At 42.7% G+C, this 26,116-nt stretch overlaps 1 protein-coding gene across 3 annotated transcripts in view; it reads right to left on the bottom strand.

The window, feature by feature from the left end:
- Window positions 1-142: 142 nt before the first annotated feature.
- The window catches only part of rmnd1 (required for meiotic nuclear division 1 homolog), a 114,281-nt gene continuing 88,307 nt past the window's right edge, over window positions 143-26,116 (bottom strand). For 2 of the 3 annotated variants that reach the window (XM_070889929.1, XM_070889930.1), the window contains exons 10-13: window positions 25,682-25,758; window positions 24,589-24,709; window positions 16,436-16,552; window positions 143-4,905 (exon numbers count right to left, since the gene is read on the bottom strand). In XM_070889929.1, coding sequence (XP_070746030.1) covers window positions 4,873-4,905; window positions 16,436-16,552; window positions 24,589-24,709; window positions 25,682-25,758 — 348 coding nt within the window. In that variant the 3' untranslated portion in view covers window positions 143-4,872. Of the gene's footprint in view, window positions 4,906-16,435; window positions 16,553-23,733; window positions 23,756-24,588; window positions 24,710-25,681; window positions 25,759-26,116 lie in introns of those variants that run through there. The other variant, XM_070889931.1, reaches the window with a different exon arrangement.

Here is a 26,116-nt window from a genome sequence, read left to right as displayed (position 1 = left end):
CTATTTAGCTCACAATCAAAGCCGTTCAAGATGACCCAAAAGCTAAATAATTTCAAAAGGATCATCTAAAGGAAAGAAAACATACAAGTTGCAATGTGTAAAAATGACATGAAATGGTAGAAGCATACAATGTACAGTATTTTATTACTAGTTGAAACTTGAGATTGAAAATATGGCATTCTAAAGGGTAAATGTACAAGATTCAATAAATGACAGCATATTCCTAAATTTCATGACTGATTTTCTAAGACAACAATCAATTTTATAAATATTCACAGTAATCAATTCCAACCATTTAGTTGGTCCTCAACTCTAATAATACTCTCTATGTTTCCACAAGTCATCACATTTAGCTTTTTATTCAATACAGAAGTCCATCAGCAACAGCTGACAAAGAGTAGTATTTTGATGAATTTTGACCATGATACTGTCTTCAGCATTATATAACAATAAACAAGTGATAGTCCAGCAGCCAACTTTTGAGAAGAGGCTATGTCAATTAAATGACCTTTGCCCCTCCCCATTCCATATAATGCAGAGCATGTTAGTCTCGCTGGTAAATATAGATTATCTGGAGTTGGAGAAGGGTGTGACACCTGAAGTTGCGACCCTTCAAAACTTATTTTGTATTGCTGTTATAGATTTACACCAAAATTAAAGCACACAAGCCAGAAAACCTCCATGGAAATTCACCTCCCCAAGTGTTCATTAGATTTTGGGAGAAAAAAAAACAGGTCTGACGGGTGATATGGGTCAAGAAAGTGTGAAAGACAGCATTTAGCTTCTGGAACCTATAAGAAGTTACATCTTAATGTTTAGGTCAGATGCCAACTTCAAATGAATCAATAAATTGGGGATGTAGGATATATTTATACTCACATAAATGAGTTCCCCAGATCAAAGCTGACAAATTACTGCTTGTTGGAGCACAAAAACCTCCTTGCTTTTCTCTATGTTGGTACCTAAGCAAGAGAAGGTATCCAGCCAAGCAGCGTATGATGGAGACACTTGGCCAAACACAGTTGATGCAGCCATTCATTGAACAACTGAGGAGATATAATGGCAATGATCAGAAGAATTTAAGGGCATGGCATTTCATCTTGGTGACTTTCACATAAATTTGAATTTTTTAGGCTGTAAATGGGCAGGGCAGGGATAGAGAGGGGGATATGCAGACAATGTGAGTTGTACAATCTATTTGAGTCAGATGTTTATCGCAGCAACTTTGCAATCTTCCTACTGAAGGGCTCATAAATGGATGACTGTAAAACCTAAGATGGCAGGTTTTTTTTAACCAATGGCTAAACATTCAAGGTCAATCTATTTCAACACTGATTGATATAAAGCAAATTATGTTCAATCCAATGTTGCAGAAAAATCTTTGAAAATGACAATATAGCAGATGCCAAAATGCCTGCAGAACTTAAGTCTTACCAGAGTTTACCAAACTTCCGAATTAATTTTGCAAGAAAATTCATCAGCAAGTCAAATTATTGCACTTCCAGGATAACTATTGCACTACATGCTAATGATCATTAGTGCAGAGAGAAGTGATCTGTGGTATCTTCATCTTGATCCAGCAGCAGTCATGATTCCTTTTCCTTCACCTTTGACAGCATCAACTATGCTCATTGGTTTACAATTGATCTGCTGACATGTGGGAACTGTCTTACATGCAACAATTCTTCCAGTCAATGTGGACAAATATGACATTGGAATGGACTGTGAACTGCCAGTCAAACCAAATAAATTATGGGATTCTCAATACAACAAAGTGCAATTGATTGGTGATTTCTTACATATCACAACACAATAGAGCTGTCCGCACCTATAAAGTGGTAGTATGAGGGACTATGATAGAGTACTTTAGGAAGTACTTAGAAGAAAGCAGAGGAAGAGGATGTCCATGTGTTAATTACTATCTCGGTACCTTAAACACAGTTAGTTTGCTAGATGAAGATGATGCAGAAACCCTCACTAACCTTGGCTCTGATGTTATCCCTTGATCAGAAATAGCAGATTCCCTTTTGGAATCTAGTGTTGGGAAAGGTGCCATGGAAAGTTTTCTCGAAGACAAGATGCTGCATCTTTGATTCTTTACCCAAGCAAATGGGCAAAGTATATTAAAAATCCCAACACTGAAAAGCTTTTCTTGTGAAGTTCTGAAATAGAGCAAAATCAATGATTCTGTTGTCTCAGTAGCCAGTGACTTGTGGTAGCTTTCTGGATAGCTTTTGACTAAAGTTATCTTTAGCATTACTGAAGTAGCTACTGACAGTTTGTCTTGCAGCCATGATCATGTCCACTAAGCATCTGATGCTCATCCAAGGTTAAAAAGCAACTCTCCAGATACAGACATGGCCATGTTATGTATTTATTTATTTCTGTGGTGATCTGCTCATGAACTGTGTTTCAGGATAGGTGTGATGGATAAAGTAACATATCTCAATTATTTTTTTGCTTGACAAAAAATGGAATTGTACAGTAGTTCGACTTAAGAGTAGACAGTAGATTCCAGTTCATATATAATCTTGCTGTCGATGATAAGAGAGTCTTGAGCCTCTATGAGGGATGTTCCTGCTCCTCAGGAAGTATTACAGCTTGTGACTTGCACATATTGAGTCTCAAACTATAGTCATTGGTCATGAAGTAACAAAGTTAACAAGATGTCTGTAGATTCTTCTTCATGGGAGGAAAACCGTTTCGAATCAATTCAAGCAAATAGCTTTGGTGGCAGTGAAACGGGATATTAGTTTAGATAGCAAGACTGATGCAGAAGTATTATAAATAAACAAGTAAAAAGTGATCACATTTCCTGTAGTATGTATAGTTTAACTCATGTTTCTGTTTGTCTGAAGAGGAAGACAGAGTAGATGTGAAAAATATGATCCTTTGGGGGGCCTAATTGCCCATTTTTCAGAGGTCCAAGACATTTTTCACCCGGGGGGGGGGTTGTGCTACTGGCTCCCGGGACACTGCCCGGGAGTTTGCGGAGGTGCTGCCCCTGGCCGATGAGCAACTGGCAATTATGTCCTCAGCGCCACGCGTCGACTCCTTTCCACCCCGTGGAATATTGCCCCACAAGGCTGGCGCTCGTAGGTGTCAACGCCAGCATCACGGGTCGCGAACCTGGCCGACTTCCGTTCAGGGGCGGAAGTTAAAGGGGGAGGTCATCAGCGTCCCGTGCCTCCATCTTTAAACTTTCGCCGACTCTCTGGTCGGCTTCCACAATGGCTACCTTGCGTGGTCTGGGCCACTATCGTGCAGCTTGGCACTCCATTTTGGGTGCCGAGCTGCAGGCCCGGTATCATGGTGCCCTGGTGGACTAGAGGAGGCCATCAGAGGTTTTGCAGAGTGCACAGTGGCCCTCCCCTTTTAGCGAAGGGGAGGAGCATTGAAGCGCCATAGCATATCGCTGCACTACTCACCCAGTTAGCGCCGCTGGTCCCACCCTTAAAATGAAGCACGCGAGATTGCACTTCACTTCCTTTGTGGGATGGTAAGCCCAATTCAGCGGCCAGGGCGTGACTTCTGCACAGGCCGCAGGAAGTCCCAGTCCCAGCAGGTTACCGCCCCCAATCGGGTCGCTGGGCAATTTTGCCTCCTTTGTGTTTTTATTTAAATCTGATCATATTTTCTGTTGCAATAAATAGTTCAAGTTGATTCAGGATTTGCATCCTAATGATTTTACTAACCAATAAGTTGAACAGCACTCAAGTACTTGTTACATTATATGAATGTCACATATGTCACCTGTAGATGTAGTAGTGACGAGTGGCGAGAGAACAGCTCCACAGATCGAAGATAAAAGAGCTGGAGTGGCGGGCCTGGGACATCGTGGCCCCCCGGCCTGCGAGAGAACAGCTCCGCAGTCGGAAGATAAAAGAGCTGGAGCGACGTACCATTTCAACTTCCAGCGCTAGCTGCTCCAAGTGTGCGCCGATTTTGAGATGGGCGACTGGGTGACGTCATCAAAACACTGGTCGCCGTTTTGGAGCGTGGGCAGGAACATCGGTGGGGCCCAGGTACAGTGGAGTGGGAAAGTCGGGGCGGATGAGCGGCGAGAGATCGTGGCAGAGGCTCGATAGATGAGGGAACGGGGCCCAGGGGCAGCACGGGCCTGCCCACACTGCGATATGTGCGCGCGCTGGGTCTGTGCAGCAGAGCAGGTCTCCAGTCGTCTTGGTTAATCCTTGCCCCTGGACCAAGACCTAGCTCTGTCAAGCCCATGTGGTGGCTGGTGTGCAACGTTAAAAAAATTCACGCACAGGCATTTTCCACCTCTTCAATTGGAGTTCAGGACTGGAACATCGGGTCCTTCATCAAAACACCTGTGAACTCGTGGAGGCAAGTCATCCTCGAGGGACTGCCTATGATGATGAGTGACTAGTATACAATCTCCAAGCTTTAAAACAATAGTCCAATGTGTTGTACCCACTACCTCAAGGAACGCACTAGAATACATTAGTTACCCCGCTTCCACAGGCACAACAGTCCTTAAAAGTGTCTTTGTTCCATTACATACTAGTTTCAAATTTTTACTGCAAGAAGCTGCTACAAATTCAAATTTATTCAGACTTGTCTCCAGCATGATTAAAAGAAACCAATAATTAAAGGACTTTTCCTCATTTCCTTATTATACATAGATATTGTACAAAGAAGCAAAGTCAAATGAGAGTTAAAACCAATTATGGATGCATTGTGCTTGTGTGAATAAACAGAATAGTTTGGCTGAGAATTGAATGACACAAAACTGAGACATTTCACAAGGATCAGGAGATCAGTACAGAAGCCTTCTGGACGATAATCTTCATGCCCCCACCTGAAGATACAATCGTTGGCCATTGTCTTCTAAACTAGTTCCAATTTGATTCAGAAAATAACACGTGCAAGTTCAAACAATACCTGGATAAGAAAGAAAAAAAGATTACCAGTCTGAACTATTGCAAAATATTACATCTCCTGTAAATCACACAGCTTGTGCAATTCATATCACAAGATAAATAACAGATGAGAAAGGCTATTTGACCCATCTTAGCTCATCCATTCAGAAAGACCCCACTGCCCTCCCCATCACAGGATCTAGTTGTTTCTTAAATAATTCCAGGATTTCTGCCCCAGTACCCTATCTAGAAGCCTATTCCATGTGCCTCTCAACCTTTGCGTGAAGAAGAATTTCTTATCACTATTAAATTTGTCTTTTACGAGCTTTTGACTTCTGCCCTCTTTCCTATGGTCATATCTTAAATAGCTCCATTGGTTTCCTCTCTATTGCCGACCTGCAAGACTAAGAACTTACATTTATATAGCACCGTTTACACCCTCAGGACAGTCCAAAACACTTTATAGCCAATGAAGTACTTTAGAAGTGAAATCACTGTTGTAAAGTGTTTTCAACCTTTCCTTACAACTCAGTGTTCTGGCACTAGGGACTTCCTTAAGCCTGGCTAGCTCAGTCGGTAGAGCATGAAACTCTTAATCTCATGGTTGCGGTTTCGAGCCCCACGTTGGCCGATTCATTTCAATACTGTGGAGGAGCATTTCCTGGGGTGTATAAGGGATGGTTTTCTAGACCAATATGTCGAGGAACCAACTCGAGAGCAGGCCATCCTAGACTGGGTCTTGTGTAATGAGAAAGGACTAATTAGCAATCTGGTCGTGCGGAGGCCCCTTGGGGAAGAGTGACCATAATATGGTAGAATTCTTCATTAAGATGGAGAGTGACACAATTAATTCAGTGACTAGGGTCCGGAACTTAAAGAAAGGAAAATTCGATGGTATGAGACTAGGATAGACTGGAGAATGATACTTAAAGAGTTGACAGTGGATAGGCAATGGCAGACATTTAAATATCACATGGATGAACTGAAACAATTGTACATCCCTGTGTGGCACAAGAATAAAAAAGGGAAGGTAGCTCAACCGTGGCTAACAAGGGAAATTAGGGAAAGTGTTAAATCCAAGAAAGAGGCATATAAATTGGCCAGAAAAAGCAGCAAACCTGAGGACTGGGAGAAATTTAGAATTCAGCAGAGGAGGACTAAGGGTTTAATTAGGAGGGGGAAAATAGAGTATGAGTAAGCTTGCAGGGAACATAAAAACTGACTGCAAAAGCTTCTATAGATATGTGAAGAGAAAAAGATTAGTGAAGACTAAAGTAGGTCCCTTGCAGTCAGAATCAGGTGAATTCATAATGGGGAACAAAGAAATGGCAGACCAACTGAACAAATATTTTGGTTCTGTCTTTACTAAGGAAGACACGAATAACCTCCCGAAAATATTAGGGGACCGAGGGTCTAGAGAGAAGGGGGAACTGAGGGAAATCCTTATTAGTCAGGAAATGGTGTTAGGGAAATTGAAGGGACTGAAGGCCGATAAATCCCCAGGGCCTGATAGTCCGCATCCCAGAGTACTTAAGGAAGTGACCCTAGAAATAGTAGATGCATTGATGGTCATTTTCCAAAATTCCATGGACTCTGGTTCAGTTCCTATGGATTGGAGGCTAGCTAATGTAACCCCACTTTTTAAAAAAGGAGGGAGAGAGAAAACAGGGAATTTTAGGCCGGTTAGCCTGACATCGGTGGTGGGAAAAATGTTGGAATCAATTATTAAAGATGTAATAGCAGCGCATTTGGAAAGCAGTGACAGGATCGGTCCAAGTCAGCATGGATTTATGAAAGGGAAATCATGCTTGACAAATCTTCTGGAGTTTTTTGAGGATGTGACTAGTAGAGTGGATAGGGGAGAACTGGTGGATGTGGTGTATTTGGACTTTCAAAAGGCTTTTGACAAGGTCCCACACAAGAGATTAGTGTGCAAAATTAAGGCACATGGTACTGGGGGTAATGTATTGACGTGGATAGAGAACTGGTTGGCAGACAGGAAGCAAAGAGTGGGAATAAATGGGTCCTTTTCAGATTAGCAGGCAGTGACTAGTGGGGTGCCGCAGGGTTCAGTGCTGGGACATAGAAACATAGAAAATAGGTGCAGGAGTAGGCCATTCGGCCCTTCGAGCCTGCACCGCCATTCAATACGATTATGGCTGATCATTCCCTCAGTACCCCTTTCCTGCTTTCACTCCATACCCTTTGATCCCCTTAGCCGTAAGGGCCATATCTAACTCCCTCTTGGGACCCCAGCTATTTACAATATACATTCATGATTTGGACGAAAGAATTGAATGTAATATCTCCAAGTTTGCAGATGACATTAAGCTGGGTGGCAGTGTGTGCTGCGAAGAGGATGCTAGGAGTCTGCAGAGGGACTTGGACAGGTTAGGTGAATGGGCAAATGCATGGCAGATGCAGTATAATGTGGATAAGTGTGAGGTTATCCACTTTGGTTGCAAAAACAGGAAGGCAGATTATCTGAATGGTGACAGATTAGTAAAAGGGGAGGTGCAACGAGACCTGGGTGTCCTGGTACATCAGTCATTGAAGGTAGGCATGCAGGTACAGCAGGCAGCAAAGAAAGCAAATGGCATGCTGGTCTTCATAGCGAGGGGATTTGAGTATAGGAGCAGGGAGGTCTTACTGCAGTTGTACAGGGCCTTGGTGAAGCCACACCTCAAGTATTGTGCGCAGTTTTGGTCTCCTAATGAGGAAGGACATTCTTGCTATTGAGGGAGTGCAGCGAAGGTTCACCAGACTGATTCCTGGGATGGCAGGACTGTCATATGAAGAAAGACTGGATCGACTAGGCGTAAATTCACTGGAATTTAGAAGAATGATAGGGGATCTCATAGAAACATATAAAATTCTGACGGGATTGGACAGGTTAGATGCAGAATGTTCCCGATGTTGCGGAAGTCCAGAACCAAGGGTCAAAGTGTAAGGATAATGGCTAAGCCATTTAGGACCGAGATGAGGAGAATTGCGAACCTGTGGAATTCTCTACCACAGAAAGTTGTTGAGGCCAGTTCGTTACATATATTCAAAAGGGAGTTAGATGTGGCCCATACGACTAAAGGGATCAAGGGGTTGGCGAGAAAGCAGGCATGGGGGACTGAAGTTGCATGATCAGCCATGATCATATTGAATGGTGGTGCAGGCTCGAAGGGCTGAATGGCCTACTCCTGCACCTACTTTCTATGTTTCTATGTTTCCTTGTGCCACTTCTCTGCACAGCCTCTACAGTCTGAATGTCTTCCTTGTGTCTTGTGACCAGAAATGACTGTGGCTCTGAAGCAGGTCATGGAAGGAAAAAAATCAATTTGGTTGTTTAAAAAAACAGGACAGGTTTTTACTTAGAAAGGAGTATATGGATGGATATGCGAATAAATTCAGCAATCCTGCACTCCCAATGGGCAGCCACCCTTAAAGGGACTGCGGGTCAGAGAATCAGAGCTAAAGTGTGCAGCTTTATCTCCAAGCCATATTCGTGAGGGAATACTGAAGTTCCCAATGGAGAAAATGTGGGAAGTTGGGATTAAAAAGATAAAGAGCTGCCATGCCTGACAAAATGGTGGTGCAGTTTTGATGGGCCAAATACCCTACTCCTGTTCCTAGATAAAAACCAAGTGCCAGTTGAAAATTGGAAGTCACAAGCATCCTTACAGCTGCAATTCTTTTGAAAATCATTACTTCAGTCCTTGTATTTAATTTCAATGACTATACTACTTTACTAGACACATCGATATATGATCCACTGAGGGGCAATAGAAACAGCATCATTAATTCTGAAGGAAAATAACTTAGTAAGTTAATTGCTCTTGGGAGTAAATAAGATTTTCCATTGATTTACTAAAAAAGAACTCAAGCCTTCCACTTACCCATTGTTGTTAATCACATGTTTGAATGTTGGAATAACATGCTTTGAAAATTATATTGTTACTGATTAATCTGCTCATAAGTGTAGCAGCTAGCATATACTTCTGTCCCTACGGTTCTCAATTAAATTGTACTGACTACTTTTAAGCATTACTCAGATTATGTAAATTAATTGAATACCATTTAAAGGAGGTCGACATACTCTGCTGAACATTTAAACTGGGGTCGGCGGCAGAGAGGGAACAGCGGCTGGAGGAGTAGCAGCTAGTTGCAACAGGGTCAAAAGTAAGAAAGAAGTAAAAAGTAATCGAACGGTGATGTCACAGCCAAGAGGGTAAGTGATTGGCTGGTTGAGTGGTGAGCAGTTTTCTTTTTATTTATCTTTTTTCTTGTTCGTAGCAGTAAGAAACCTTTGGCATTGTTGCCAAATTAAGTAATTTAAGGGTTAAGTCATGGCAGGAGAGCCCAGACCCGTGTCATGCTCCTCCTGTGCTATGTGAGAAGTCAGGGACACTTCCGGTGTCCCTGACGACGACATGTGCAGCAAGTGTATCCAGCTGCAGCTCCTGACAGACCGCATTGCGGCACTGGAGCTGCACATGGATTCACTCTGGAGCGATGCTGAGGATATCGTGAATAGCACGTTTAGTTGGTCACACCGCAGGTAAAGGTTACACAGGCAGATAGGGAATGGGTGACCATCAGGAAGAGCAGTGGAAGGAAGGTAGTGCAGGGGTCCCCTGGTTGCATTTCCCTCCAAAACAGATACACCACCTTGGATACTGTTGGGGGAGATGACTCATCAGGGGAAGGCAGCAGCAGCCAAGTCCATGGCACCAGGGGTGGCTCTGCTGCACAGGAGGGCAGGAAAAAGAGTGGGAGAGCTATAGTGATAGGAGATTCTATTGTAAGGGGAATAGGTAGGCATTTCTGCGGCCGCAAACGAGACTCCAGGATGGTATGTTGCCTCCCTGGTGCAAGGATCAAAAATGTCTCGGAGCGGCTGCAGTGCATTCTGGAGGGAGAGGGTGAACAGCCAGTTGTCGTGGTACATATAGATACCAACGATATAGGTTAAAAAAACGGGATGAGGTCCTCCAAGCTGAATTTAGGGAGTTAGGAGTTAAATTAAAAAGTAGGACCTCAAAAAGTAGTAATCTCAGGATTACTACCAGTGCCACGTGCTAGTCAGAGTAGGAATTGCGGATAGCTCAGCTAAATACGTGGCTTGAGGAATGGTGCAAGGGAGAGGGATTCAAATTCCTGGGACAGTGGAACCGGTTTTGGGGGAGGTGGGACCAGTACAAACCGGACAGTCTGCACCTGGGCAGGACCGGAACCAATGTCCTCGGGGGAGTGTTTGCTAGTGCTGTTGGGGAGGGTTTAAACTAAAATGGCAGGGGGATGGGAATCTATGCAGGGAGGCAGAGGGAAGTAAAAAGGGGGCAGAAGCAAAAGGTAGGAATGAGAAAAGCAAGAGTGGAGGGCAGAGAAATCAAGGGCAAAAATCAAAAAGGGTCACATTACAACATCATTCTAAAAGGACAAAGCGTGTTAAAAAAACAAGCCAGAAGGCTCCGAGTCTCAATGCGAGGAGCATTTGTAATAAGGTGGATGAACTGACTGTGCAGATAGCTGTTAACGGATATGATGTAATTGTGATTATGGAGACATGGCTCCAAGGTAACCAAGGCTGGGAACTCAACATCCAGGGGTATTCAATATTCAGGAAGGACAGACAGGAAGGAAAAGGAGGTGGGGTAGCGTTACTGGTTAAAAAGGAGATTAACGCAATAATAAGGAAGGACATTAACGTGGATGATGTGGAATCTATATGGGTAGAGCTTCGAAACACCAAAGAGTAGAAAACATTATTGGGAGTTGTGCACAGACCACCAAATAGTAGTAGGGAGGCTGGGGATGGCATCAAACAGGAAATTAGGGACGTGTGCAGGAAAGAGTACAGCAGTTATCATGGGTGACTTTAATCTGCATGTTGATTGGGCTAACCAAACTGGTAGCAATACTATGGAGGAAGATTTCCTGGAGTGTATAAGGGATAGTTTTCCAGACCAATATGTCGAGGAACCAATTAGAGAATAGGCTATCCTAGACTAGGTCTTGTGTAACGAGAGAGGATTAATTAGCAATCTGGTCATGCGGGGCCCCTTAGGGAAGAGTGACCATAATATGGTAGAATTCTTCATTAAGATGGAGAGTGACACAATTAATTCAGAGACTAGGGTCCGGGACTTAAAGAAAGGAAACTTCGATGGTATGAGACGTGATTTGGCTAGGATAGACTGGAGAATGATACTTAAAAGGTTGGCGGTAGATAGGCAATGGCAAACATTTAAATATCACATGGATGAACTACAACAATTATACATCCCTGTGTGGTGTAAGAATAAAAGCGAAGGTGGCTCAACCGTGGCTAACAAGGGAAATTAGGGAAAGTGTTAAATCCAAGGAAGAAGCATATAAATTGGCCAGAAAAGCAGCAAACCTGAGGACTGGGAGAAATTTAGAATTCAGCAGAGGAGGACTAAGGGTTTAATTAGGAGGGGGAAAATGGAGTATGAGAGTAAGCTTGCAGGGAACATAAAAACTGACTGCAAAAGCTTCTATAGACATGTGAAGAGAAAAAGATTAGTGAAGACAAATGTAGTCCCTTGCAATCAGAATCAAGGGATTCATAATGGGGAACAAGGAAATAGCAGACCAATTGAACAAATACTTTGGTTCGGGCTTCACTAAGGAAGACACGAATAACCCCCCGAAAATACTAGGAGAGCGAGGGTCTAGCGAGAAAGGGGAACTGAGGGAAATCCTTATTAGTCTGAAAATGGTGTTAGGGAAATTGAAGGGACTGAAGGCCGATAAATCTCCAGGGTCTGATGGTCTGCATCCCAGAGTACTTAAAGAAGTGGCCCTAGAAATAGTGAATGCATTGGTGATCATTTTCCAACATTCTATAGACTCTGGTTCAGTTCCTATGGATTGGAGGGTAGCTAATGTAATCCCACTTTTTAAAAAAGGAGGGAGAGAGAAAACAGGGAATTATAGGCCGGTTAGCCTGACATCGGTGGTGGGAAAAAGGTTGGAATCAATTGTTAAAGATGTAATAGCAGCGCATTTGGAAAGCAGTGACAGGATCGGTCCAAGTCAGCATGGATTTATGAAAGGGAAATCATGCTTGACAAACCTTCTAGTATTTTTTGAGGATGTAACTAGTAGAGTGGATAGGGGAGAACCAGTGATGTATTTGGACTTTCAAAAGGCTTTTGACAAGGTCCTACACAAGAGATTATTGTGCAAAAATAAGGCACATGGTATTGGGGTAATGTATTGATGTGGATAGAGAACTGGTTGGCAGACAGGAAGCAAAGAGTGGGAATAAACGGGTCCTTTTCAGAATGGCAGGCAGTGACTATTGGGGTGCCGCAGGGTTGGGACCCCAGCTATTTATAAGCTACATTAATGATTTAGACGAAGGAATTGAATGTAATATCTCCAAGTTTGCAGATGACACTAAGCTGGGTGGCAGTGTGAGCTGTGAGGAGGATGCTAAGAGGCTGCAGGGGGACTTGGGCAGGTTAGGTGAATGGGCAAATGCATGGCAGATGCAGTATAATGTGGATAAATGTGAGGTTATCCACTTTAGTTGCAAAAACAGGAAGGCAGATTATTATCTGAATGGTGACAGATTAGTAAAAGGGGAAGTGCAACGAGACCTGGGTGTCATAATACATCAGTCATTGAAGGTAGGCATGCAGGTACAGCAGGCAGTAAATGGCATGCTGGTCTTCATAGCGAGGGAATTTGAGTATAGGAGCAGGGAGATCTTACTGCAGTTGTACAGGGCCTTGGTGAGACCACACCTTGAGTATTGTGTGCAGTTTTGGTCTCCTAATCGGAGGAAGGATATTCTTGCTATTGAGGGAGTGCAGCGAAAATTCACCAGACTGATTCCCGGGATGGCTGGACTTACATATGAGGAGAGACTGGATCAACTGGGCCCTTATACACTGGAGTTTAGAAGGATGAGAGGGGATCTCATAGAAACGTATAAGATTCTGAAGGGACTGGACATATTAGATGCGAGAAGAATGTTCCCGATGTTGGGAATGTCCAGAACCAGGGGACACAGTCTTAGGATAAGACGTTGGTCATTTAGGACTGAGATGTGGAGAAACTTCTTCACTCAGAGTTGTTAACCTGTGGAATTCCCCGCCGCAGAGAGTTGTTGATGCCAGTTCATTGGATATATTCAAGAGGGAGTTAGATATGGCTTAAGGGATCAAGGGGTATGGAGAGAAAGCAGGAAAGGGGTACTGAGGGAATGATCAGCCACGATCATATTGAATGGTGGTGCAGACTCGAAGGGCCGAATGGCCTACTCCTGCATCTACTTTCTATGTTTCTAATAATAAATTTTTATTATAATTAGCATTTCGACCCTCAACTCAATCAAGACGTTATCAAATTCATAAAGTAGAAACACAGGAATGTATGGAACCAGAAGAGACCATTGCAATCCAAAAAGGCGTGTCCCCATAAAATTCTGCGCAGCAGAGTGGAAAAGCACTTCACTTCCCCCTTGTCCATGATTTTTGTTGACTGGTGCTCATTTGATCTAATACAGAAATGAAAATATACCTATTAGATCACAGAAGTGATCCTCTAATCGTCAGCTCCCAATGGGGAAGCCATGCTCAAAGGGAGCAAGGGTTGGAGATAACATTGTAGCCTCCAATTTTCTTCCCCCTTTGAGAACAGCTTCCTGCTGTGATTGTAAATCACCCCTTATGTTTCTTCACTTTTGAAATATAAGCTGTTCCATTGCACGATGCTGAGATTTAACCCATGACATAATCAGCTCCTCGAGAGTTGTGGAATGCAATGTAACTGATAAACTTAAAAGTACGTTCATGCGTTAAATTTTACATCTCTTTTAAAGAAACAGACTAGACCAGGGGTTCTCAACCAGGGGTCCGCAAAAAGATTTCAAAGGGTCCGCCGCCAACGTATAGGCAGAAGTAACACTTTTTCATTGGCGCAACGAAATATGGCAGCACTCATTCTCAAATCGCACAGCTCCACAATGCACATGCGGCTTAGTGAGGTGACTGGAAAGTGGACATTGAAGGTTAGCATGCAGGTACAGCAGGCGGTTTAGAAAGCAAATGGCATGTTGGCCTTCATAGCGAGGGGATTTGAATACAGGGGCAGAGAGGTATTGCTACAGTTGTACAGGGCCTTGGTGAGGCCACACCTGGAGTATTGTGTACAGTTTTGGTCTCCTAACTTGAGGAAGGACATTCTTGCTATTGAGGGAGTGCAGCGAAGGTTCACCAGACTGATTCCCGGGATGGCGGGACTGACCTATCAAGAAAGATTGGATCAACTGGGCTTGTATTCACTGGAGTTCAGAAGAATGAGAGGGGACCTCATAGAAACGTTTAAAATTCTGACGGGTTTAGACAGGTTAGATGCAGAAAGAATGTTCCCAATGTTGGGGAAGTCCAGAACCAGGGGTCACAGTCTGAGGATAAGGGGTAAGCCATTTAGGACCGAGATGAGGAGAAACTTCTTCACCCAGAGAGTGGTGAACCTGTGGAATTCTCTACCACAGAAAGTAGTTGAGGCCAATTCACTAAATATATTCAAAAGGGAGTTAGATGAAGTCCTTACTACTCGGGGGATCAAGGGTTATGGCGAGAAAGCAGGAAGGGGGTACTGAAGTTTCATGTTCAGTCATGAACTCATTGAATGGCGGTGCAGGCTAGAAGGGCTGAATGGCCTGCTCCTGCACCTATTTTCTATGTTTCTATGTTTCTATGGACGCGATTTAGCCATCTGCAGGTAGTTGCTACAATAAGCTGTGAGGCAGGAGGTCGGGCTGCACAGCACCTCTCTTTAACTCTAAATTAATGTGGTGCAGGTTCACAATATGACTTTTCAAAGTATCCCCTTTATAGGGAAGTTAAAAAGCAAATTACTGCAACAGAACAAAAACTGGAAAACAGGTCAGTCAACATCTACAGGAAGAGCAGGCAACATTTCTTCAGAAGGTATAGGGGTATCTGATACTTTGTTCACCCACCTGGGGTATCTGATGCTTTGCTCATCCATATCGGGTATCTGATGCTTTGCTCATCCATATCGGGTATCTGATATGTTTGCACATTTGAGGTTGGAGTATCATGCTTTACTCACTATTCGGGTGAGGGCTTGGATATTTTTTATAAATATTTTGATTCTTGGGATGTGGGCAAGGCTAGCATTTATGCCCATCCCTAGTTGGTGAGTGTTTATTACATGCTCAAAGCGCAGAAATGAACACGTTTTCAGGTAACCGTAATACGTTCTCTCTTTACTCAAGGTGTAATGTTTCACATGAAGTAAAACAAAAACATGTTTAATCGTATAAATAATTTTTATACAGAAAAAATACTTGTGTTACTTGTGGGGCCTGTGGAATTTATATAACACGGGAGAGGGGGGGGGGGCTTCAGAAGCAAAATGGTTGAGAAACCCTAGATTAGACCATCAATTTTAATGGCTGAAAATCGAGAGAGCACGGACTTGACTTGCCCGATTCCATAATCTGCAATCCAGATGAGCGAGAGTCTGCACCATCAGCAGTCACACCATTTTTCAGGAATTAAAACATTTTTTTTTAATAAATGATGTTTACAGATTTACCATGACTGCTGAAAGTACTATTTTGTTTTTTCCCCAAAGAATGTCAGTTAGGAAACATGATATGAGTGTATGTATTTCTGAGATTTAATTTCAACATATTCATCATGCTTTAGTATTTACTAATTTTTTGTGCCAATAATGGTTTTGAAGCCCTGTACATTATAAAGGACTGTCGGTAAAAATGAAAACAGATAGTATTATGCGCATATAAACATTTAAAACAAAAGCACATCAAATCTGAATGTTAGACTATTGTGCAATGGGCAGATTATGCATTTTAGTACAAGATATCATGGCTAAATTCATAATTTGAACGCAGTCAGTAGGCTAGTTTTCCAGTAAGAACTATGGCAAGATGTGAATGAGTTCTTTTAACACTCAGCAACCAGGTTTAAAGTTTAGCCCAGACTGATGGAATGAAAATCTCCTCTCTCTGCTGGCTGTACTAACGCTGAATATTGTAGTGAAGTCAAATTTGACTGTAAGGGATTATGTGAAATGGGTTTGGCCCATCTCAAACTATTCGTGGGTCTGCTCAGAATTTGGCACCAATTCAAACTCTTACTTGGAGAGGCTTGGAGGACAGCTGGTGTGGGAAACAGAAAAATTCACACTGGTGCATTAGAGAGTACTCCTTAGAGTTTGGTGCAAAGGCTCATTGTAGCACCAGTGAAAAGAACTCTGTTTGGCTCGTGTATTACTTGACGTGGGAATGCTCAATGCTGACACAGGGGCCTAAGGTCGAAGGTTTTCCATTCCTCAGTACTACCTTAGTAAGTGCAAAACAAAGTAGAAAGTATAAATTTAAGAGTTATAAGTAGTTGTGCAGATCTCTAATGAATAGTTTACTTTGGGTTGTTTATACCTTTTGCTGCCATGTAGAAATCCAAAACAGAGACAATATTCTATACTCTGAACCATGGGATAACAAGATTGGTCCCAGCAGTTGCATGACCTACTTCAATAGAAATGAGGATCACAATCATCCACTCGAGGCGCAGTCCATGCTTCTCGCTTAGATGGTTTCTCATCAAGTCTGTTAGCTCTGTGCAATGCTGTAGCTTTTCATTAATCACCTGCAGGGTGCAAAAAGGTGGCATTATGAATGCTGTATTCATTTGCCCAAAGTACACTATAGTTTGAATTCAGCACAGTATATCAACCTGAAACATTAATTCGGTTTCTCTCTCCACAGATGCTGCCTGACCTGCTGAGTATTTCCAGCATTTTCTGTTTTATTTCAGATTACCTGTATCCGCAGTATTTTGCTTTTGAATAATATGAAATTACTTTTTTGTCTGGCAGTATTTCAAATGCGTTGCTAGTTTGTATACAGCTGCATATATTCAGGTTCTCATGAAGACAAATATATAGGACAACATTTTGCAAAGGGAGGTTCTTGGCTCAAGAGCATAGATTGCATAATTTGGCAGAGGCCAGCGTGTCTAATTCTTAATGTTGCTGATATTCTGCTGTCATTAATATTAATCACCAGAAAATCTGGAGCACCTTGAATTGCCCACTCTGACCTCATAGACTGATTTTCCAATCCGCGTCCTGTACCGGAGTAGATCCTCGTAATATTTACCATTATTGACGATGCACTATACAAAACACTGGAAGGCGCAGGCCCAGCATTCCACCATGGAGGATTTGGTTTCCATCTGACTTGGGAAAAAATCTATCCTATTCCTTTTTTATTACGTACAAATACAAAGAAAGCTGTTAAGAAACCAAAATCAAATCCAGCAAGGTTTAGTACTTTAGTGATGCAATCAGCTTTACCTGAACAATCTGAATTACTAATTTTTATACCTGCAGTAATTAATTTTACAAACTGGCATTGATCACTTTCCGACTTTACCAGCATCATCGGTTTGTAATCAGAATCTTGGACAATTCTATCAGGCATCTGGTACTAAATCTATATTTATTTTTTAAAATTATTTTTGGTTTAAAAAAAAAAGTTATGATTTGCAAAATTGATTAAAAAAAATGCCTGCTGGTTAATGCTGTGGATAAACCTTTCAGCACCTCCTGCAGTTCAAATAATATTAGTTAGTGTCATAAAATAAAAACTGGAGTATTCAGCAGGGTCAGGCAGCATCTTTGGGGAGTGAAACAGTTAACATTTCAGGGTGATGACCTTTCATTAGAACTGGAAGTAGTTAAGAGATTTAACAGTTTTTAAGCAAGTGCGAGCCAGGGAAAAAGTATGTTGGGGGGGGGTGGGGGAAGGGCGTGAAAGAACAAAGGAAAAGGTCTGTGTTAGGGTGTCCCTCCGTGATACCCTGGTGCACTCTTCAATCACCAACAGCTGCCCCCCCCCCCCTTCCTCCGGTATCTTCCCATGCACGTGCAGGAGATGCAACGCTTGCCCTTTCACCTCCTCCCTTCCCTTTCACCTCCTCCCTTCCCACCGTCCGTCGAGGGCTCCAAACACTCCTTCCAGGTGAAACAGCGATTTACTTGTACTTCTTCCAACTTAGTATACTGTATTCGCTGCTTAGGATGCGGTCCCTTCTAGATTGAGGAGACCAAGTGCAGATTAGGCGATTGCTTTTCTGAACACCTCCGTTCAGTCCACAAGCGTGATCCTGAACTTTGGGTCGCATGCGACTTTAAATTTCCAGCCTACTCTGACCTCAGCCTCCTACACTGTTCCAATGAAGCTCAACGCAAACTTAAGGAACAGCACCTCATCTTTCAATTAGACACATTACAGTTATCCAGCCTCAATGTTGAGTTAAACAACTTTAGATCATAATCACCGCTTTCATTTTCTCAGACAGCAGGTGTTGGTAATGATTCCGCTGTAACCATTTATACAAACTCTGGACCCATCTTTTGTCTCTTTACTTGTCCCATTACCTTGCACCATCATTCCTTTTGTCATTTAATCACTCCCACCCTCCGCCCCATCAGACATTTCCCTTTATTCTTTTTTCTCCACCCCCACACAACCCCACCACCTCCTTTTGCCTGGCTCTGCACTTGCTTTAAAAACTGTTATCCCTTTTATCTCTCCTGCCTTCTGTCTATCACAGACCTTCCCTTTTGTTCTTTCCTCCGCTCCCCCCTTTCCCTGACTCTACACTTGCTTAAAAATCTGTTACATTTCTAATTTCTTTAAATTCTGATGAAAGACTATCACCCTGAAACATTAACTCTGTTTCTCTCTCCACAGATGCTGCTTGACCTGCTGAGTGTAGCAGCATTATGTTTTTATTTCAGATTTCCAGCACCCGCAGTATTTTGCTTTTGTTTTAGTTAACGTTGTGTTTATTGCATGTATAGATAGACCTTTTCAGCTTCTATAGTGCATCCTGACTTTACTATTTTTACTCTAGAGTGAGAGATTATTTTTCACTCAACAACAATTATCCAGTATAGGCACTACCATGTATCAATCGCAAGGAACAAATGAATACTGTAATTCCCATCCAATATGACTGGCATTGCTTGTGTAAACATGGGCTTCAAAGGAAATAAAACGACCCGTTACAATTAAAACTGCATATAACAGTAATCACGATATGATTTGGGATTCAAATGATTGTAATCTTTGTCACCCTTGTAGTTTATGACATGATCTGAGCACTTCAGCCAGATTATTCCATTGTAATTACTCCTAGGATATCAGTAGTGTGTCTCTAAAGAGTGCTGATACTGGAAGTTTGAAAATAAATAGAAATGTCAGTTCTGTGGGCTGAGTGGCACAATAGTTCAAGTTTGTCCTTTCACCTCTGGCTCCAGGGTTTAAAATCCAGTACAAATATATGGAATGAAAGCCTCCTCTGTCTGCTGGCTGCACGGATCTGACCAGGAATCACCTTCTCAAGATGATGTGATTCTGCGGCACAAAACTCTGCTTAACTTGACACTAATTGACAATCTCACTCACAGAGGTGACAAGGAGGACTGGTGTGAGAAATAAAAATGATGCACTGCTGCAATTCTTATGAGGTCAGGGTTAAGGCAACGTGTTGAGGTAGAGTGAGGGAAGTTTTAATTTGCTTCTAATCGATGCAAGTAATAAAATAAAAACAAAATGCTGGAAATACTCAGGTGATCAGGCAGCATTTGCAGAGAGAGAAACGGATTTAACGTTTCAGGGTCGATAACCCTTCGTCAGAACTGGAAACAGTTAAAGATGTAACAGATTTTTAAGCAAGTGTAGGAGCAGGGAAAGGTGGGGGGGGGGCGGGGGGGATGAGAGGAAAGAACTAAAGGGAAGGTCTGTGATAGAATGGAAGACAGGAGAGACAAAAGGGATGATGGTGCAAGGCAAAAGGCAAAATTTACTCCTTCTCCAGTACTATCATTCGCTCCTCCTCAATTATGCATCTTGAATCACCGGGACTAACATCTCAACTAACTGCATCTTCTGGTGCTTGCAAATATTGGTGAAATGGATGCAGGGTGAGGCACTTTCTTGTTCTGGGTCACTTCCAACAGTTGGCAGGCTGCTTTCCCAGGCCTACGACGCCAGAAACAGGAACAAATGTTAGAATGTTGGCTCTAGGACACACCATCCATTGTGTAATATTTGTGGTTATTTCTGTATGAGTGAGTGAGTGAGTGAGTGAGTGAGTGAGGGGCAAGACATAAGAGCAGATGGTACTAGCCCTAAGCTTGGGAGAGGCTTCCAGCTTCACCTGCCCCTTTTATGTCCATTGTAAGTCAGAGGAGGCAGTAAGACCAGAAATATTGATTGAAGATTGAAGGGTAGAGCTAGAGGTAGCATGTTGTAGAGATTTGCAAGAGATATGAACTGTGAGTATGAGAATAAGCGACTGTGCCATCAGGACAGACAAGGTGGAAAGTAGGATTCACAGATGTTATGACCGTATGCTCTGTCAAGGGACGGGAAACAACAGCTGCAGAAGAGCATGAAGACAACAGTGGACATTGTTTTCCTCACTAAAGTTGTAGTTAGCAGATGGAGGTAGCAGACGTTATGCAGCAATACAGTTGGCTCAGGATACTTCCGATTAATCGAAGTGTGATAATGGGCTGAATTTTTACCTTGGAGTCATGATGGGTGTGGGGGTGGGGAAACGGTGGATTTCATCAGGAAGCCAGACGTTGGAAAGATGAAGCCACTGCAATTGAATCAGTCTTTCGGGTTTCCAGACCAATTAACTAGAGCGAGTCCAATGATGTCACAGATGACTCGACTTCAGCTGAGCTATTTAAAAGGAGCAATGGGCAGATGTCACTTGAAGGCTGATGGAGGTGGAAGCCAAATTGTGACAGAGGTGAATTGTTTGCACTATAACACTTAAATCATGAATTATGCAGAGTCAATGGCAGAAAGCTGTCCCCGGGTTTAGTGATGCTCCTTTGATATATTACTACAAGGAGTGAGGACCAGTAGGAACGTCCTGTACCCTGCTGATGGCAGGAAGAGGCCAGCAGTACGGACCAAAACCGCAAGGCTGGAGATAGCAGCAGTGAGCACCAGGAGTGTTGTTCAAAAGATATGGATCCAGTGTAGGAAACATTTTAACAACCTCACGACGTCAGGAAAGGCAAGTGCAATGCCACATTACCCTACATCCTGATGTGCATGTCACCTCAACCCCATCAGTCTGCCTTTCCAATCCTACTCCTACACATCATTCCTTGTAACAACCTACCTTGCAGATGCACCTATCCCTCACTGTCTCACAGTGGGGAGTTGGTTCAGTATCTGCATGCCATGTGGGTGCACTGTGCAACTTAACTAAATTGTGTCATTAAGAGACCATCCTGGGCAGCAATGTGCGCCGCTGTTGGTGCCATGTCCACTTCAGGTTCCTCTTCCTTCTCATCCTCGTGTTCCTCCTGCTCCTCCTCCTCCGAAGAGGCACGGCTTTGCTCTTCCTGCAGCTCAATCTTCGCTGCTGCGCTATGTTGTGCACAGCGCAGCATACGATGGTCATTCTGGAGACCCTGCCTGGTGTGTATTGAAGGGCTCCTCCAAATCTGTCCAGGCATCCGAAGTGCATCTTCAGCATACTGATTGCTTGTTCTATTATACATCTCGTTGTCATCTGGCTTTGATTGTAATGCTCTTCAGCCTCATTGCTTGGCCTCCTCAAGACTGTCATCAGTCATGTCTTCAGCATATATCCCTTGTCTCCAGGCAACCAACCGCTAAGTCTGGTCGGAGGTGCTAAGTGCTGAGGGAGGGTGGACTGGGGCAGGATGAATGAATTGTGGCAGCTCCCTGGGAATCTGGCACACACATGCATGATGATCTTTTTATGGTTGCGGACGAGCTGCACATTGAGGGAGTGGAAGGCCTTCTGGTTCACAAGCACTCACTCCTGGGTGATCTGGGGGTGCCTTGAAGGCCACAGGTGCGCAGTTGATGACACCCTGCACCTGTGGAAAGATAGCCAGAGACGTAAAGCTGAGCACCCACTCAGTCTGACTGGTTTCATCAGTGGCAAAGTGTGCATGCGCGCCTGCCTTATCAAACATTGCAACGGTCACCTGGGTAATGCATCTGTGGGCGGCCGACTGCAAAATCCTGCAAATGCTTCCTGCAGATCCCTGGAAGGAGCCTTAGGCAAAGAAGTTAATGGTGGTGGTGACTTTAACCACTGGTAACGCGTGTTCACCGGGGCCACTTGACAGCAGGTGGTCTTCCAGTAGGCTACAAATGTCTGTCACGACCTGGCGCGATAGCCTGAGCCTCCAGAGGCGCTGGTATTCTGTCACATCCAGGAAGCTGATCCTCTGCCTATATACCCTTTGTTGGGGGTATCGTCTACTGCAAAGTGCACACCTGTGGAGAAGCAATGAGGAGAAGGCTGTTGTTGATCCTACTGGCATTGCTACTGCTGGGGCTCATCTTGGTCCGAATCTGAGGTCCAAGATGAAACAGCATAAGTGGCACCCATGCTGATCTGATAGATGCCAGGTAAAATGGAGATCAGAGGCACAATCCTCCAATGTAGTGACAGTGACTTCCAGTGTAGTGTGAGTGACTTCTGAAATTGTAGATATCACCTGCAAATGCCTGAAAGCAAACTCTCAGCACAAATGGTGTCAGTAAGAGCCTTTGCCTTAGGCAAGGAAGCAGGTGTGCGGTGTGCGTTTTTAAATTGTCAATTGTTCAACTCCCACAATGGTCGCTTTGCTCTCACCTTGCTTTCACTGGCGAGGTTCAGCAAGCCCAGGAATGCTGTGGACAGCCAGTAAAAGCTGCATCAAATAAAAAAGACTGTTAATAGTCTCTTACCGATCTCTAAACTGCTTTAATTAGGTCACCCGCCTCTCCCGAGTGAGTCACTGGCACGCTGACAGACGCCCGAGTTAAAGGCGAAACCAGTGAGCTGAAGCCGGCTTCGCGGTGTGCTGTCAATTTCAGCGCTTTTAACTGCACGCCCACTCACAAACCTGCATACTCTTCAAAGTAAAAATTCCACCCAAGAAGGCTGCTTATGAAAGACCGAAAAATGGCAGGCATGATGAACCAAGCTGCATTACCAGATCTTACTGAAGGGCGAGGTATAAAATCTTCAATGCCAGGTATATCAGTTGTTTCATCGGTATAAATAGAAGGATTGGGAGAGTGAAAAGGCATTTGGACAAGGGAAAAGTAGCAAAAAATTCTTAAAAACTATCTCGTTTGGCTATGCCAAACAAGACTGTTTACACGGTATGCTTTATTGCAGAGTACACTGCAAGAGGAGATGTGAGCCACTGAGCAGGAGAGCCCAGTTATGAGGAGTCAGGTACTGTAAGAGTTAGAATTAGAAGTATAGAAAGGGTCTTGGAGATAGTATCCAAGTTACCAAAGATACTCATAGGGCTTTTTAAAATGTATTTTCAGGATGAGAACGTCTCTGGCAAGACCGTCATTTATTACCCATCCCTAGTTGCCCTTGAAGGTGGTGGGGGTATTCATAGGGTGAATGACAAGATATTTAAGGTTATTCAAGTAGCAAAGGACTCGGAGTTAGTGTTATCCTAGGGCACTTTACCATCTTTACGATTCATCCAAGGCAGGTTTCTCAAGAGATTAAAAAACCCAACAAAAACCAGCATAAACACTGGCTAAATGGATTTTTTCTGTACTGTAAATTCTGTTAAAAAAATTGGTCCAAAATCAAAAGGAGATTAACAACTCAATGCAACAGATTGAGTTTTAAAAGTACTACAGTATTTAAAGTTAGAATATTTACTTTTTGAATATTTATGAAAATGAAAATTATAAAATGAGCTGAAATTCAAGGCAATTTTCTAAGCTATTGTTTTGTACCTGCTTTCAGTTGCAGTTCATCCTATGGAAATAAATGGAAAGCAAAGTTGACAGCAAATAGATATTCTCTGCTTTGTGCTATATCTATATTTTTTTCCTATGTGCAATGTGAAAATTTGCTTAATGGTGGTGATATTTATTGCAATCCATAAACAAGGTTGCAGTAAGAATTCCACATTTTATTTGGTAAAACTTTGAGCCAAAGCCCAAGGTATGGCATTATAATATACGAATCTGGGTTGATCTCTTCTACAAATGTGTGCATGAGATGCAAACATTATGTACAACGCTTAAGGTGAGATGGCCTTCTCTTTTCACAAAGTCCTCAATAGAATTCAACCTTCCTAGATCATGATCAGACTACACTTTCTGTGTTATACTTTTGGCTGTGATTTCCCTCAAGGATCTTTATGCAGGTACAAGGGTCTACTGAGCACAAATATCATATGTTGATAAGTATTATTATTACATATATAAAATGGATCATTTGCAAATAAGTTATTTTTGTGGGAAAAGGTACCTTTGAGTGACTACTTCTGACAAGTGCATATATAATTTTGGAAAATCAGTAGCATAATCATGACACTTAGAAGTGACTTGTGGAGCAATTCCAGCATCTCGTTTTTATCAAAAACAGGGCAAATTCCAAACTTACACAATCCCAGCAAGAAGCCGTGATTGCAGGAAGTGCGGAGCAAAGAATTGAGACCATGACAGTGTAACCCAACTCCGACCCACTTTCCCCATCAGTGCAGCTTCCCCACTGGCAGCACACAGTTAACACTATTCTTTCTACATGATTACAAAGAGTGGTAGATTTTAGCTTCTTCCCATTTCTCAGAACAACACACACACCTTTACACGTCGGTTAATGTTCAGAAACTGGCAGGTTTTGTCATAGAGCTGCTCTAGGCTCTCTCTGTCCCAGTAAAAGTCAGGGGTCATCAGGAGATCTGAACTCAAGTTTATACGGTGTCTGAAAAAGGAAAAACTTATGGTAACACCAGGCAGATCAGAGCTGTGTGAGCCAATGATTTCTTACATTAATATTTACAAAAACAATTTAGTTAAGTTATCTATAATATGCAAAGAAGATGTGTAGAGAAAATGAGAAATAAGGAATGTTTTTCCATCATAAAAAAGTTCTTAATTTTTCAAAAGTTAAACCTTTTGATATGGTAGTTTTTTCTTAACTACTTAGATACACACAGATAACCTTACCACCCAATGAAGTCACGTTGCATCTTTCAGTCAGCATGCTTCTTATCCATCATGTAACTATAGGATGCCTGCATTTAGAGATCTTACTAGTAAAGGTCAGTAATGTGGCCATTATGAAAATTGCTACAGATGTACTGGGTCATTTTCCACAGGTAGATGCAATACCTCGCCACCACCAGGAATGAGTCTAGCTCTACCTAGGTTATTTCCTACTAGATGTTTGGAATCATTTGCTTAAATTTACCACGAGTGCTTGTGGTGAAGGCAAACTCTGTAAGCATTTGATCCAAGGTGGTCCAAACCAGGCAGTTTCTGTTTAAAGAAAAAAACTCAAGTTTGTGATTACAAATAAACATACAGCTAGAGTCTTGTTACACTTGAGGTTAAGATTCCAAGCATTTCTTTGGAAAGATTCTTTAAAAAAAATACTATTTTAAGTTCCCCTTTATATCATTCCAAATTTACATGAAAAAGCTGGGAGCAAGTGACAATTACTGCTGCCCAAACCTATTATGCCCTGTGGAAAATTTTAAGTACACAGAGGGAAAGTATTGCTTATGTTCTGTGGATATGTCAGGTTATGTAATTAGCTATAGAACATTTTGTGTAATCTTAATTATCTTTGGGTCCCTACAGAACTACTTAGAAATAATGAGACATGGAACTCATATCTATTTACTGGCAGCACTCCTGAAATAAACTAGAAGTTTTTGCTTTACGTTTTTACCTTAAGGCAAACAGTTCGCCAATTTTCTGCATGACTTCAGATCGTGAAAGTTTCACTTGTTTTCCTGCTTTCAGCATCTAGAGTGGAGTAAAAGGTAAAATGCAAGCATATTGAGGCAGAGCCTACATACTGGGACTTGCTGGAAACTATGTAAAAATTGGATAGTATAAATCTGACTGTCAGAAACAGTCAAGCCAGTACAGGTACAATGTCCGAAATCCTCAGAACTGAATCCGTGCCTGTTTTTCCAGATTTTAGACAATAAAATCAATAGTCTGAAATCCGGAATCCTTGACCGAATCCGTGCCGGGTTTTGAGCGTCGAGGTCCGAAATCTGGCAAACCCCTAAATCCGGCACGGATTAGGTCAAGGATTCCAGATTTCAGACTTAATTTTCTTTCCATGCCGGATCTTGGGGTTTGCCTCAAAAATGTC

The sequence above is a fragment of the Pristiophorus japonicus genome, chromosome 9 (assembly GCF_044704955.1).
Source record: "Pristiophorus japonicus isolate sPriJap1 chromosome 9, sPriJap1.hap1, whole genome shotgun sequence".
Taxonomy (NCBI): domain Eukaryota; kingdom Metazoa; phylum Chordata; class Chondrichthyes; family Pristiophoridae; genus Pristiophorus; species Pristiophorus japonicus.
Note: the sequence above shows the minus strand (reverse complement) of the source record. Positions and strands in the feature narration are given on the sequence as shown.